Below are 16979 nucleotides of genomic sequence, written 5' to 3'. Positions count from 1 at the left end.
TTGAACTTAATTGTTGCTTTGGCGTTTAACTGCCTCGCACATTTACGCAATATAATTATTTAGCATAACTTCAAATTGGCTGCTGTGATGTCAGTGTAGTTTTGCTGCTCCACTTTATGGAGAATGTAGTCTTGTGTTGTGAGATATGTCACCCCACATAGAGATAACATGCAGTTCATTAAGTGTGTGTGTGCACTCTTGTATGTGTGCGTGCGTGTCTGTTTCTGTGTGCTTGCTTGTGTGTGTTTGTGCACATGTGGGTGCATGCCTGTGTCTGCCTGTGTGTGTATTAAGAGGGAAAAATACCTTTATGTGCGCTTTCTGTAATGGTCTGATTGAACAGAGGCATGATGGAGTCAACTTCCCAGAGTTGAGACAGGTATTTATCTGAAATAGTTAGACAAAAACGTATACTCATGTATAAATGTCATCAATGAGCAAAAAAAAAAAAGCTATTCAAAATTATGCAAAATATATAGCCAATATGAATCATCCAAACTTTAGATTTTACACACAGACTTTAAATATGGAACATTTACAATACATGTCCATGTCAGTTTGGAAATCTGAATATTACAATAACTGGTTTAGAAATGCCCCCACAACAATGACAGAAGACAATCACCATTTACCACAGAACAAATAACCAATATGCTAAAAATTATAAACTTTACCTGATTTACCTGCCATTACACAGATGTATATGCAGTCAGAAATATTATTTTGGCTCACTGAAAGAAAGAAACAGTATGACATTCAAACTTTAGTCATGATCTCAATGATGACTTACAGTCATGTACTGTACAGTATATTAAGGTGGCGCATGCAAGAGTCAAACCTACAGCCTGAACCACACATTCACAGTAGTCAACTCAAACTGTGTGTATTGGTTCTCACAACGGGATTCACTGAAGGCAGATCACTAATAGGAAGTACCGATCACACAACGTCTTTCGGAGACAGACTGGTCAAGTGGCGAATTAAGTAAGCCCCTCCCTCTTTACAAGCCACTCATCCCGTCCTCTGGTCATCCTTGCTCTCTTCTTTGCGAAGATCACGATGCTCCTGAAGCTCTGATCCGTGTCTTAACTGTTCACATGCAAACCTTTTACGTTAATGATGCCAAACGTAGGACCTCAGCTCCTGTCGATAGTGTTGAGTACTGACCGAAAGGAACGTAGTATTCATTTTCAACTTTTCAATCACCGGTGGTAGCTAGCATCACATGGCTAGCTATCGAGACCTGGTTAGCCCACGCTGCTAAACACAAGCTAGCTCGCTGGACGGCAAGGTAACTACACTAGTATTCTACCTGCACAGATGGTACAATTGCTAGCTCCCTTCTCTTGTTTATTTGAACCTATGTTCACTCATTTGTGTTACCTAGACTGACCATTTTAGCCTCGCTGCTCTACGGCGATGAGAGAATACTAGCCCAAAGTTGAACACCTCTCCCATGCAGTTCCCTTCTGCTACCACTGTGCTAGCTACAGTGCACTTTAGCCATGCAAGCTAACACCTACTAGCCTCATGGCTATAGCGTTCATACTGTGCTCACCCTAGCTAGCCATTACTCACAAGGTTTCTAACAAGCTAGCTTATGCCTATTCAAAGCCTCTGGGCTGCCAAATTTGTTTTACAACAGGCATCTCGGTGTTAGCAAGCCCCATTCTATATAATGGCTACCCAGTGCCAGGGCGAGCCAAGCGCTTGTACTGCCACGTTCTTGCGCTTGCGGTTCCATGATTGCTGGAAAGGATTTTCACTGCCTGGGAAAGGAACATACTCAGACAGCACTCGACAACCCTGAGTCCTGTGAGCACTGCAAAGCACTGACTAGGGCTCAAAACGTTCCCTCCCCCCCCACCTCTAAGCCACCGGCAGAGGCTGACGATTCAGCTCCTCGCAACTGAGCCCAGCTGGAGTGAGGTTATGGATAGCATCAATTCCCTCCCCTCCCTGTCTGACTACTTTGTGTCAGGGGAAGGCAAGCTAGGAGATGACGAGGATAACGATGGGATTAATCTTGTGGGTCTCATCAACTTCGTGACTGAAATGGAGTGTGAAGACCCCATTCTTCCTTTCAAGCCACTATGTCTCCCTGCTCCCAGTACAAAGGGCGCTGCTCTCACCCTCTTGGAGTTTTGGCTCTCTGCGGCCAAGCTCGGCATCAAGTGGCCGGCTCCCTTGGGGGGATAAGGATCCCATTAGGGACTTGTACGATGAGTAAAGACTCCTGTCCCGTATGGCTCCAGTTAATCAACTGCTTCTTAAACTTTCAGCTTGCATCAGGGAGGTGAAGGGCTCATGGCAAGAGCCATTTACCAGCAATAACCTTGTAAGGGGCTCCCCTAGCCTGGACATGCACAATATAGAGGCATCCAGGTTTTGCAATGCGCCCCCATGGTGGCGCCATCACTGGCTGACCACCTCAACCCCACGCACGTGTTACTAACACCGCCAGAGCCTCCCTCCCTGGAGAGATGGAAAGCTTTTCTGCCTCCATTTTTCAGAATACTCAGCCCAGTAAATCAGAGCACTCAACGCGACCTCTTAATTGATGGCTTATCAGGCGTCGGACACCCTAAATCCAGATGCTTGGGATTAGATTTGTATGATTACATACCTAAATCTCTGCACCTCCCATAATGCCATCCAAGGCTGTGGTCATACTATGAGCCTGGCGGTGGTGGGAGAGAGTTCACTTTGGTTAAGCTTGTATAGGTTGACAGACAAAGACAAAGTGGACCTCCTGGATGCCCATGTCACACCCAAGGAGTTGTTTGGGTCCGCTGTTACCGCCATGTTGCAAAATTGTGACATGCATATGAAAGAAGGCAAAGCCTTTAACTCCTTCCTGCCCCACAGTCACAGGCCCCGTGACAGCCCGTTGTTTCCTGCAACTATCTGATCCAGCCCCACAGCTGGGAGGGTGCATCAAGCTGGCTTTTGTTGGACTAAAACCCCTGAACATGCATCAGGCTGCCAATACCCTCCAGGTTAGACCCTCAAACCAAAGAAAACCTTTAGGTAAACAGTTCTTTACTGCAGCTCCCCTAAGGGGAGCAAGAGGGTTCGGCGGTAGAGGAGGAGAACGTGCAAAAGCCTACATCTCACTACTACTCTCCCTCTCTCGGGTTTAACATAAGCAAACCCTCTCTGTGTCACGGGGTAGTAGGGAGGCACATCTGAGGGAAAAAAATATTCCCTGTGCAGCAGCTCACTTTTGTGTACTTGCTTACACAGGAAAATGGAGGAGCTGCACTTTACCGCCAAGTGTCCTCCTCCTCTAGACTCCCCCCTTGGCGCCTTTTCAGGTTCCAGCCAAGGGTGGAAGTCAACATGTCCGCTTTCCCTCCGGTCTCATCGGACAAACAGAGCAGGATGGCAGATTGCCAGTTGCCATTTATCATGGTCCTCTTCCTATGCCGTGCAGCATTTGCTTCAAAACTGTCTATCGCGCTAACACAGTAGAACACCACCCGACGGTGCAATCACTCTATGTGAGCATCTCTATGTGAGCATGGCAGGGAAATAAACGTGAAAATACTTCCCATTGCTCTCATGGAGTGCATCCCCGCAGCCTCCTGTTCCCAGGGGAACAGGCTTTATTGGCTCACTATGAAACTTCCTTAGCCCACTTGTTTTTTTGTTTTTTTCCAGCAGGCCAATGGCAACTCAGCTTAATTGTCAGAGAACCCTCTCTATCGAGCTAGAGAACAGTCAGTATTCATACTTTCCTGTTCAAAGTAAAAAAGGGGGTGGGGAATCAAAATCAAATGTTATTTGTCACATGCACTAGGTGTAGACCTTACAGTGATATGCTTACTTACAAGCATACTTGAAATGCTTACTTTACAAGCCCTTAACCAACAATGCAGTTTTAAGAAGAAAAAAAAGTAAGATATAAGAATGACACATAATTAAAGAGCAGCAGTAAATAACAATAGCGGGGCTATATACAGGGGGTACCGGCACAGAGTCAATGTCGAGGTAATTGAGGTAATTATGCATATGTAGGTGGAGTTATTAAAGTGGCTATGTATAGATAATAAGAGTGTAGCAGCAGATGGGGGGAGGGGGCAATGCAAATAGTCTGGGTAGCCATTTGATGAGCTTTTCAGGAGTGTTATGGCTTGGGGGTATAAGCTGTTTAGAAGGCTCTGGGACCTAGACTTGGCACTCCGGTACCACTTGTCATGCGGTAGCAGAGAGAACAGTCTATGACTGGCGTGGCTGGAGGCTTTGACAATTTTAGGGGCTCCGCCTGGTGCAGCGGAGCTGGATGGCATGAAGCTTGGCCCTGGAGATGTACTGGGCCGTACGCACTACCCTCTGTAGTGCCTTACGGAGGGAGGCCAAGCAGTTACCATACCAGGCAGTGATGCAACCCATCAGGATGCTCTCAATGGTGCAGCTGTAAAACCATTTGAGGATCTGAGGACCATGCCAAATCTTTTCAGTTTCCTGAGGGGAAATTGGTTTTGTCGTTCCCTCTTTACCTCTCGACTGTCTTGGTGTGCTTGGACAATGTCAGTTTGTTGGTGATGTGAACGCAAAGGAACTTGAAGCTCTCAACTTTCTCCCCTAGTGCCCAGTTGATGAGAATGGGGGTGTTCTCGGTCATCCGTTTTCCTGTAGTCCACAATCATCTCCTTTGTCTTGATCACGTTGAGTGAGAGGTTGTTGTCCTTGCACCACACGGTCAGGTCTCTGACCTCCTCCCTATAGGCTGTCTCATCGTTGTCGGTTGTTGACACTGTTGTGTCATCAGCAAACTTAATGATGGTGTTGGAGTCATGCCTGGCTGTGCAGTCATGAGTTGACTGGGAGTACAGGAGGGGACTGGGCATGCACCCCTGAGGGGCCCCCGTGTTGAGGATCAGAGTGGCATAATTCAGAACATGGGCTGTTCTTACAGTATTACAACATTTATGCAGCAGCATACAATACATTTTTGGACTCACCTTGTTGTGCTCACTTGAACAGGAAGGTGGTGCAACGGGCCTTGTGGGCACATTTTGTCATCAAAATTTGTTGTCAAAGTCTGGCATTCTCTGGATTTATGGTGCTTTCAAGACAACTGGGAACTCTGAAAATAACAAGGTTGAATCTTTGTCTTGTTATCACTGATGTCTGAGATTTCCCAGTTCCGAGTTTCCAGTTGTTTTAAAAGCGGCAGAAGTCATGCTGGATTAACATGGCCAAAGTATTCAAACTTTTCTGGCCCATTGTGTTGAATGTTTATCCTGATTTTATCCTGATCCTTGGAATCAGGATTATCCTGATCCTTGGAAAAGAGACCCTGAAAACCAGACTTGGACCACAAATCCACTTCACTGAATAGCAGGCTAGTGATTGCTTTGCAATGCTTGTAGTTAGCCAATGATTCCTTCCAAACAACTCATTGTTGAATTTTTGCGATTTCCAACTTGCTATGTAATGTTTATATCCAATGGCCAATGAGCACCGATAGGTTTTATCTACAATTCCTCTTCATATTACAAGGATTGAAAAGGATTTGCCAGTCGAATGTCGATGTGATTCATGATGATGACTGCTTGTCCAGCTTGCTAGCTAAGATTTTGAAAGGATGATGATGACATGATCAATCCAATCAAAGCTAAAATGATTTTACTTCATTTTATCTCTGGCCAATGATCATGAGCCTTCTTTGATGGGCATGTCTAATGTAACTCTATTGCAGCACCCAAGGGGCTTGAATTTTCGAGCACTCCCCATAGATTTTGCTGTGACATAGTTTGTCCATGAGTGAAAGAACACTGAGACAATCAAGGCGCAACTAGAGAACATTACCAACCCCTACGCTTGTATTTTCCGCTGGCTGCCTCACCACCACAGAAAGCAATGAGCTAGAAAGCTGCATTTTGGAGCTGACAAAAAAGAGACCATGTTTCTATGCAGCTTTATTAACTTATTAAACTTATTAACTTAACTTATTAAAATTGTAATTGTTTGCAAAATGATATGTGACACGTATTAATGCCAAAATAACATTCAAAACCGGCAACAACAAAAAAATAAGCAGGTGAAGCTTGCCTAGAAGGAGGGTAGGGGGAAATGTATACATCGTCAAATGTATTTCTTAGTTAGTTTGGCTGTATCACAAACGGCCGTGATTGGTTGCAATTTCAGTTTAATCCACCAGAAAAGAGATAATAAATAATCCAACAAATATTGTGGTTTAACTCAAATAGATAAGAAAACAAAATCCTTAATAAATTCAAATAGAAAACAACAAGAATTACCAGAGGGTGGGACGACTGACTCTTGTAAAGAGGAAGTGGGTCACTTAATTTGCCACTCTGTCTGTCTGTCTCTGGCAGACCTTGCGTGATTGGTCCTTCCTGTTAGTGATCCACTTCCAGCTCCCCAGTGGCGCAGCAGTCTAAGGCACTGGATCTCGGTGCAAGAGGCATCACTACAGACCCTGGTTCAATTCCAGGCTGTATCACAACTGTATCATGAACAATTGGGCCAGTGTCGTTGTGTTTGGCCGGGGTAGGCCGTCATTGTAAATAAGAATTAGTTCTTAACTGGCTTGCCTAGTTAAATTAAGGTTTAATAAAAAAAATACCATTGTTATACATCTCACCCATTATTAGAGAACCGGGGTTACGAAAGTAACCTTGAGTTTTTATATAGCAATTTTTTTTGATCCAATGACATTAAAATCTTCTCGCAATCCTTACCTGATAATATGGAGCTAGATTTGAATAGCTCTTGTAGATAGCTTGTGGAATTTCCCATAACATCCAACAATATGGCAGTGAAGTCTGATGGGAGACAAAAAGAAAACACAAAGATAATCTTGACATGTTTTATTTGTTTGTTTATCTACTGGTATTATTGCCTCAACAATGATGGTATTAAAGCAAAGCAAAGAACATCTTTAGAAACTGTTCATACTTAATATTGTCATTCCACTGGAACCTCTAGTGCCAAAAAAAAAAAGCTACCAACACTAAAACAACTTTAAAACATGGAAGCTGACTGTTTTCAGGTTGCAAAAAAATAAATATATACTACTAAACAACCACACTTGCATACTGTGAATTCCAAATGCATTTCAATGGCCATAGACTTGAATGGTAAACGTTTGGACTGTAACTAGGCTGTCATTGTATATAAGAATGTGTTATTAACTGACTTGCCTAGTTAAATAAAGGTTAAATACAATTTTTAAAAGTCTCCAACATTTTCAAAATAATGGCACATTTTGAAAATGTGTCTATGTTCCTAAACCCCTCTGACTTGTTGTTGGACTGTCTGTCAAAGTGTGCACCTCTCTAACTCAGGGAGAATGAGGTAGAGTTAGAGCTACATCACAGGGTTATACAGCCCCCCACTCACTGCAGCACTAGATAGAAGTTTGTGCAAATCTACGGAAAAAATATAGACGTTATATAGAAGTAAAATTGATTGAGATATATTTTCTGTGATTTGGGTCGCGGGTTCACAGTTTGTACTTTTTCTGAGATATCTGCCAAGCAAGGAGGAAACATACAACAATACATGCTAGAGGGGGCTCCTCATAAACACAACACACCAGCAGTTTTCAAAATATCATACATCACACTTTAGCACATCACCAACACAACACACCTTTTACTACTAGACCTCAGTAGTAGTTTATTTAATTTCTCTCTTTCAATGCTCTGGAAACCAAACAGAAAATGCTGTGCTCTAAAGATGGCATCGTAGCCAGACAAATAAATAGAAGGCAATTGTCGATCTGATCAGAAACACTGTGCTCAGAACCTTTATCACCTAAATGATGTCGCTGGTGTATTTTGTTTGAATGTTGGAATATATTACGCAATAGGCTATACGTTTTTTACGAGGCACAAGTCCATCCAGATTCGAGTCCCGTGTGCGAAACAACACACATAACGAGCTCGAGAAATGTATACTAAAGCAAAGGTTCACCCACATTTTAGATACGAAAATATCCTCCTCCCTTTCTTACAACCATATAGATATAATTTTTTTTGTGGATGGATATCCAAATAAAATAATATAATTCCAATCTCTCTTTTGTCTTTAAAACTTTCACATAGCCTATTCCATGTTATGGGGTAATCCAATGAGCAACACTGCATCTGTTGATTTCAGTGATCACCATTCATCACGCATGCTATATATAATCAATACACGACTTTCAAGGAGTCGGGTATTTGATGCAAACAGTGTCTTCGAACAGTATTCAGACCAGTTGACTTTTCCCCAATTGTTTTAGGTTACAACCTTATTCTAAAATTGGTTAAATTCTTTTTTCCCCTCATCAATCTATACACAATACCCCATAATGACAAAGCAAAAACAGGTTTTTAGAAATGTTTGAGAATGTATTTAAAAAAAACTATCACATTTACATAAGTATTCAGACTCTTTACTCAGTATTTTGTTGAAGCACCTTTGGCAGTAATTGCAGACTTGAGTCTGGGTATGATGGGACAAGCTTGGAACACCTTTATTTGGGAAGTTTATCCCATTCTTCTCTGCAGATCCTCTCAAGCTCTGTCAGGTTGGATGGGGAGCGTTGCTGCACAGCTATTTTCAGGACTCTCCAGAGATGTTCGATCAGGTTTTTGTCCGGGCTCTTGCTGGGCCACTCAAGGATATTCAGAGACCGAAGCCACTCCTGCGTTGTCTTGGTTGTGTGCTTAGGGTCATTGTCCTGTAGGAAGGTGAACCTTTGACCCAGTCTAAGGTGCTGAGCACTCTGCAGCATGTTTTCATCAAGGATCTCTCTATAGTTTGCTTCATTCATCTTTGCCCCGATCCTGACTGGTCTCCCAGTACCTGCCTCTGAAAAACACCCCCACAGCATGATGCTGCCACCACCATGCTTCACCATAGGGATGGTGCCAGATTTCCTCCAGGCGTGACGGTTGGCATTCAGGCCTAAGAGTTGAATTTTGGTTTTGTCATGACTCTCTCTCTCTCCTTGGTGAGGATCAAAGGTGCCAGATCAGCTCAGCACAGGGCTGACAGATAGCCAGACCTGACAGATAGCCAGACCCCCCCCCCCCCCTCCTCTCCCACCAGAGAGGAATGGGGGAGTTGGGCTGGTTTTATGACTTAACACCGGTCATAAACTTTGTCTCTCTTGCCCTGCAGTATTAAACAAAGGAATGTGCTGTGTGTAGAGAGAGTCTCTTGCCTAAGAACTCTAAGATTGGATAAAGGAATATTAGTTTTGAAATCCAAACATTTGGAATGGTTGGTGGGGATCCAAACAGTAATCATGCCATATCATTGATTATTTTGTGATGTCATTAAGGATGGTATAACAAGATAACTAGGATGTGTACACTTTCAGAGTTAGTTATCAGGATTGCATCTAAATCTTGTATAAAATAAATTATTAAGTATAAGAATACTTTTGTGAATATAGAAATGTGATTTTAACCTAAATGAGATATTGGCTGTTCATATAAACCTAGGCCCAGTCAGTAACCACGCCCACGTGAGCACAGACATTGTGTCAACACGGCGGAACGCCCTCCAATGCCAGAGTGCTTAAAAGGACTCGCTGAGAATTTAAATGCAAACCAGAGAACGTGAGGACGTGGTCCACACGTTGAAGACCAGAAAATGGTAAGACCCTCTGAAACTCTCGACAAGTGTAGAAGGTGAAGACTAGACCAAAACATGCACCGTCTGCAGCTCTGTATGTAAAGTAGTCTAGAACAATTGACCAAAGATGGGAGGGAAGAACAGATCCCTCTCACCACCATGTGGTACACCTCTGATGTATTCATTCTAATGAACACTCCAAAACAAAGAAGCATACAACTAAGGACATTGTGACCTCTGGTGGACAACCAGAGACTCACATCGAACTACTCGCCATAGACGGATCGAGTGGTTTCAACAGAGCGACGGCAGAGTGATACATCGACGCGTAAATATGTTAGCAGTCATAGCAGTCATCACATTAATGATAGTCACGTCACGACATATTGGTGCCCCGTGCAAGGAATCTAAGATGGAATGAGGCCTTCATGTTGAATTCAGCCGATATGAAATTGAGGTCATACACCCAGATTACTTTATACACCATTAGAGCTGTAGGCAGGAATTGTTGTTGTTGGGTAGAGGTTGCCTCCGGTGTTGTTTCTCCGACATAGTCAGTGTCATACTGTCATACTGTATGAGCCAGCCAATGTAGGTATTCGGAGGAATAGACTAGTTGGGCCAAACTTAGTACTATTTCTGTCTCTCACTTTTCAGAAGCGGGGAGACTCAGTCATTATTAATTTCTTGAGCGAGGACATATGGGCCAGCTTGAATTTGAATAGATATGTTAGCTTGTCCGAAGCAACTAATTATGTCTTGCGTTTCAGTAGCATTGGTAGAAAACGGTATATTTCTATCTTACATCGCGAAAAATAACTCCGAAAGGGTTTGAAAGTGAGACGTCACGAGTAAACCCATTCCCTTGTCGAAGGGGGACCCCTTTGCTTGGAAGAGATTCTGGTTCAAGTGGGACTAGGTTGCACTAGATGCTAAGTTAAAAAAGGAAGAGCAGACATTTTTCCTTTGTTTAAGGTGAAATCCCACGCCGTGCGGGAATCCCGTTTGACCTCAGCTTTCTGGGATCAGTGACCATTGCGCGACAAAAGTTCCACCTCCTCGGCACTCCCATTTTCGATTAGTGACCCCTGGTACAAGTAAAAAAATAAATTATAATTCCATTGAGGCCCAAAGTTTTCTCACATTTGTAACAAGTGGTTACATGTGGCTTCAGCCCTCAGGGATAAGTGGTGAAGGTATACTCACATTTGAACTACTGGTTACACTTATGATATCCAGACAATCTCAACTGATTTGATATTGTTGTCACATTCAATTCAACAAGGTAGTTCAATTGCCTTCCGACCCTTTTCAGGTGGATCATTTGGATAAGATCCAAATTGATTTGTTTCCACCAATGTGACAGTTGAACCTTTTCCACATTAACCTAGTTACAGCAATGCTTCAAGTTATGTCAAGTTTAATACTGTCACAAATGTTGTTGTAAGAATCGGACCAAGGCGCAGTGTGCGTAGAGTTCCACATGTTTAATTAATGAAACTCACCAAAACAATACAGAACAAACTAAACGTGAAGTCAAATGCAGTGCTCACAGGCAACTACACACAAACAAGATCCCACAACAAACAGGTGGGAAAAGGCTGCCTAAATATGATCCCCAATCAGAGACAACGATAGACAGCTGCCTCTGATTGGGAACAATACCAGGTCAACATAGAAATAACAAAACTAGAATGCCCACCCTAGTCACACCCCAACCTAACCAAAAATAGAGAATAAAGGATTTCTAAGGTCAGGGCGTGACAAATACCCAGATAGCCTATACAGGTATGATTGATCATTAACATTGATTAACCTCTCTGCTAGCGTCCCACCTCGACAACAGCCAGTGAAATTGCAGGGCGCCAAATTCAAAACAACAGAAATCTCATAATTAAAATTCCTCAAACATACAAGTATTTTACACCATTTTAAAGATGCATTTATTGTAAATCCAACCACAGTGTCCAATTTCAAATAGGCTTTACGGCGAAAGCTCACCAAACGATTATGTTAGGTCAGCACCTAGTCACAGAAAACCATACAGCCATTTTCCAGCCAAGGCTAGGGCTCACAAAAGTCAGAAATAGCGATTAAATTAATCACTAACCTTTGATGATCTTCATCAGATGGCAATCACAGGACTTCATGTTACACAATGTGTGTTATGTTCAAATGCATTGTCTCAAACAAACATCCAGTGAAAGTGCAGAGAGCCACATCAAATAACAGAAATACTCATCATAAACATTGATAAAAGATACAAGTGTGAAACATACGAGTACAGATTAACTTCTCCTTAATGCAGCCACTGTGTCAGATTTCAAAAAGGCTTTACGGCGAAAGCACACTTTGCGATTATGTTAGGTCAGCTCCTAGCCACAGAAACCCATACAGTCATTTTCCAACCAAGGAGAGTGTCACAAAAGTCAGAAATAGCATTAGAATTAATCACTTACCTTTGATGATCTTCATCTGGTTGCATTCCCAGGTCTCCATGTTAGACAACAAATGTTCATTTTGTTCGATAAAGTTCATCTTTATGTCCAAATACCTGCGCGCTCTCAACACCAAGACAAAAAGTTTTAAAAAGTACAATAAAAGATAGTAGAAACATGTCAAACGATGTTTAAAATCAATCCTCAGTTTGTTTTTGTCATAAATAATAAATACTATTTCAACCGGACAAAAGCTTCATCAATGGAAAAGGTAAACAAGAAATGCGCACTCCCGATCACGTGCTTGGTTCATGTCTGGAAATGTCCACTGTCCTCTCATTGAAAACAGTGTATCTCCCTCATTTTTCAGAGTAAAAGCCTGAAACGATGCCTAAAGACTGGTCACATGTTGAGGAAGCCATAGCGATTGTGAACTGGGTCCTAAGTATTTGTATGTTGGATAGGCTTTCAATGAAAAAACAGCCTTTCAAAATAATAGTACTTTCTGGTTGGATTTTCCTCTGGTTTTTGCCTGCCATATCAGTTCTGTTATTCTCACAGACATTATTTTAACAGTTTTGGAAACTTTAGAGTGTTTTCTATCCAAATCAAATACATTATTATATGCATATCCTAGCTTATGGGCCTGAGTAGCAGGCAGTTTAATTTGGGCACACTTTTCATCCGGAGGTGAAAATACCACCCCCTGCCCAAGACAGGTTAATCAATTAAATTAGCTTTTGCAAATTCATTCACATCAAGTCCCACATTACTTATCCAGTATTGATGTTTCATTAACGTATTTAAATAGATTCAAATCGTTTTTGCAGCTCCACACCAACTCAAAACCCACATTTTGAAAAAGGAATATATATATACAGCATATTTAATCATGTGCTGTATCAGAGTGTATCAGAGTGGGTTGAAAACATTCTGCTAGTCGAGGAACTGCGTTTGAAAACTGAACAATTAAGGTAATTGCAAATACTTATGATGTTGAACGAGCACAAACTCTTCAACTAAATGTTTTTTCTACAGCAACAACTCGATTTAGCCAAAACTAAATACAATGAAGTACAAGCAAAACTAGATAAATCTTTTGAGTTATCTACAAACAACTTGATAACATGCATGCAGTTTTGATGAATATTACTCAAACCAATAATGTTCTAGTCGTAATGCTGCAGACCAAAGCGATCAGTTAATGAACACAATGACTAAGTTGGATGACAAATCAGCAGAACTCATTGAAGTCGCTGACCAAATGAGTGATGAGAGAACTCAGGTGATGAAGATGGAAATATTGATTTCTCAGCAGGAGGAAATCTCATCACTGAATCTCTCGCTCCGGTACGAAGCACACGCAACACTCACGTGTCTAAAATCAGTATTCTAAGCACCCATGCAGCAGAATATCACCCTTAGGTACCATCTGGAGGAATTTGAGAACAGTCACCTGCTACAGAGTGACTACCCAACCAAGCAACCGGAGCTCGGTACACAAAGGAGTGAAGAAGGTTTCAGACTTTGCATATCTCGGGTGTCCCTCAGTCTTCTCCTCTTGGCCATTTGGCACAGAGTAATATGACACCTCCTCGCCAACAAAGCTAAACCTTGGCTTCTCCTCTTGGCCTTTCGGACCCAATTTCCCCAAAGGATGAAGCCAACCCTTTCCACCTGCTGGGAACGGGACGCCTTGACAAACTCGTCAAAACCTTCCGCCCCTTTGATCCCATTCCAGGTAAGCCAACAACACTGAGACGTTCCTAGCAGACATAGAGGACGCCTTGGATGGCTACCCAAATGCTACGGGTTCTGACAGGCTTTATCTGCTGAAGCGAATAAATAGACGAAGACGAGGTTCATTCGTCTACAACAGCAACACGTGCAAAACGACTACGCTAAACTTGCCACAGCTTTGAAAATAGAATGTGAGTCGCAGAACCACTGAAAACACGACAGGTCACTGGTTAACACTGTCAAACAAGCTCAGAATGAACACCCACGAGCTTACTATCATAGGCTTCGTTCAGCTTACTTTGGCCAACTCACTGAAACATCAATGAAAGAGCTGATACCATTCAAAATAATGCTTCTGTCGAACATGTAACCCAACTTTATTGCCTTCTTGGTCCCTACAGCCCATGTTGGCTTGCCAATCTTACATCTCTGAGAGCTTGCAAGCTCAGCTTTTGAAGCATCAAAAGTACGCGAAGCTAAGAGCCCTGACATCTCGGTTTTGATGTTTTACCAGGAGCACTCACTCCAATTAGAGGGGGCATTATCAGGTATTAGAGTGTTGGCAACAATGGTTTCTACCACGAAACCACGAGACCAATACCCACTGCGGTCGAAATAACTGTAAAGTACGTCACTATCGAAACAACTACCGCTGCAATCGACCTAATCGCTTGACAGAGTGTCAGAGCACAAGGCTAACAAAGGGTTCAAGGACAATCATAACATAGCCATATGTTCTCGAGACGTTCTACTACGTGATGTACTAAAGCTAGTAAAATGTGAAAAGTCAGTAGGGAAAAAGATAAGTCAGTAGGACTAGACGTGGAATTGCAAGACAACAGGTCCGCCGGAATTAACACCCATAGCAAGGACGTTAACTTCTTGGTGACAGAGGGCAGTATTTTCACGTCCGGATGAAATGCATGCCCAAATTCAACTGCCTGCTACTCATCCCTAGAGCATAAGATATGCATATTGTTAGTAGATTTGGATAGAAAACACTCTGAAGTTTCTAAAACTGTTTGAATCATGTCTGTGAGTATAACATAACTTATTTAGCAGGCGAAACCCTGAGGACAAACCAGATCACTCTCTTTTCAATGGGATTTCATTGGGAATCCAGATTTCTAAGGGACCTGCAGTTCCCATCGCTTCCACTGGATGTCATCAGTCTTCTGAAATTGGTTGAGGTTATTCCTTTGTGTAATGAAGAAGTACGGCCATCTTGAACGAGGGTCACTTGAAGTGTACTGTTAGATAGAGGCGCATGACCAGAAAGCATGCTACAGTTTGTTTTCTTCCTGTATTGAACACAGATCATCTCGTCTTCAATTTTATCGATTATTTACGTTAAAAAATACCTAAAGTTGTATTACAAAAGTAGTTTGAAATGTTTTGGCAAAGTTTACAGGTAACTTTTGAGATATTTTGTAGTCACATTGCACAAGTTGGAACTGGTGTTTTTCTGGATCTAAATGGATATTTTGGATATATATCGACGGAATTAATCGAACAAAAGGACCATTTGTGATGTTTATGGGACATATTGGAGTGCCAATAAAAGGAGCTCATCATAGGTAAGGCATGAATTATATTTTTATTTCTGCTTTTCGCGCTGCAGGCGCGAGGTGCTATCCTCAGATAGTAGTATTGTTTGCTTTCGGCGAAAAGCCTTTTTGAAATCTGACATGTTGGCTGGATCCACAACAAGTGTACCTTTCATTAAATCACACATGCAAGACCCTTAAATCACTCAAGACCCTATCCAGGGCCCGCTCGATCAAGAAACAAATCCACAGGATTTGTCTATAGACTCTGATAAAAAGGTTGCAAGAAAAATATCAAAAACTTCGTAAGAGCCAATTCCACTCAAAACCCGATAAGTCGATCTGTTTTCACCATGAACAGAAATGACACATCATGTTGTTGCGAACATCCACTCCACTTTGTCGGGAATATGACCACTAAACACAACTCAGAGGCCATACCTGGAAACAGTCCTGGAGGACTGCTTAACCTGTCATGCACTAATTGATTCAAGCACAACAATATCGCTCATCTCTCAAACGTTGTTTAATGATCTCAAAAGGGCTTTGAAGCCGGCTAAACGTTGGTTAAAAACGGAACGATGCTACACCACACTTCGAGGTTTAACTCAGACTACCTCGCCTCTCACATTGAGACTCATGCTGAAACTACACTTCCAGGACGTATCGCTTGTTCACCCTGTGTATGTTACCAGCCTCGAATCTGAACACCTGCTACTCGGAGCAGACTTGATGGATCGTTTACTCCCACTGATTGATTGGAAAACCAACCAAGTATGGTCACTGTGCCATCTCCAATGACCATACTGTCTTCTCCTAACGCTAGCTAAAACACAGTCATCCACGAGGGGTATCTGTCGAAAGCACCCCTTGGGAAAAAGACGTTTCAAAACCTCTTGGTGCAGAATCTGACCCAAGGATATATTACAATATCTCGACACATTCAATCAGCAAACCGGATTGACCATTCTTTTCACGATTTTGAGGCAGCAGTCTCTGTGAATGAGCAACTTTCCTCCTCCTTGGAGTCGTGCAATACTGTAGCTGAGATGAACTTCTCTTGTCGTTCGAACACTTCTGCAAGCACTGCGGCCGTCTCAGCAATAATAACACCGGCGGGCAGAGTGTACTCTGCTTCCGATAACACATTTTCAGCTTTGTGGGGGACTGGTACCCTTTACAATGACACTAACGGGCGTCAGTTCCGCTACTGACCTGTTGACTCCAACTGGTGAAACGCTGTGCGATATCGCAGACAGATATCCTTCACTCAGTTCGCAGGTACTGGAGAGGTTGCCACACGTGGACGCTGTGGTGACTGACAGGCCTCGACAACCACTGAGCGTTTTGAAGCACAAACACCATGATATTTAGTTAAAAGGTTACAGCCAATCTAATAACAACGCAGCTGCTGACAACTCGTACTAATGGTCAGGCATAGCCTCCACTTCCTGGTTCACGGCCTTCCTTCGGGCCTCCGGAATCCGATATCGCCTCTTTCGTACCGTTTCCCGGGTACCGATGTGGTGTTCAATGAGGGCCATGTGGCCCGGCTTCTCGGAGAACACCGCCATGTTCCGATTGACAAGCTCCCAGAGCTCTTGCTTCTGGACCGGGTCTAGGTCCTCATTGCTCGGGACCACCACTGGTA

General features: G+C 42.7%; 1 protein-coding gene across 1 annotated transcript in view; it reads right to left on the bottom strand.

Annotated features, from left to right (window-relative positions):
* Positions 1-16979, bottom strand: part of hhla1 (HHLA1 neighbor of OC90) — a 78321-nt gene that overhangs the window by 50064 nt on the left and 11278 nt on the right. Inside the window, exons 6-8 of the mRNA XM_090190098.1 lie at positions 6714-6797; positions 675-731; positions 307-387 (exon numbers count right to left, since the gene is read on the bottom strand). Coding sequence (XP_090046224.1) covers positions 307-387; positions 675-731; positions 6714-6797 — 222 coding nt within the window. The remainder of the gene's footprint in view (positions 1-306; positions 388-674; positions 732-6713; positions 6798-16979) is intronic.

Source organism: Oncorhynchus mykiss, chromosome 11 (genome assembly GCF_057628025.1).
Source record: "Oncorhynchus mykiss isolate SJ-2025 chromosome 11, ASM5762802v1, whole genome shotgun sequence".
Lineage (NCBI taxonomy): Eukaryota > Metazoa > Chordata > Actinopteri > Salmoniformes > Salmonidae > Oncorhynchus > Oncorhynchus mykiss.
The sequence above is the reverse complement of the archived record's forward strand: the minus strand, read 5'-3'. Positions and strand labels throughout refer to the sequence as shown.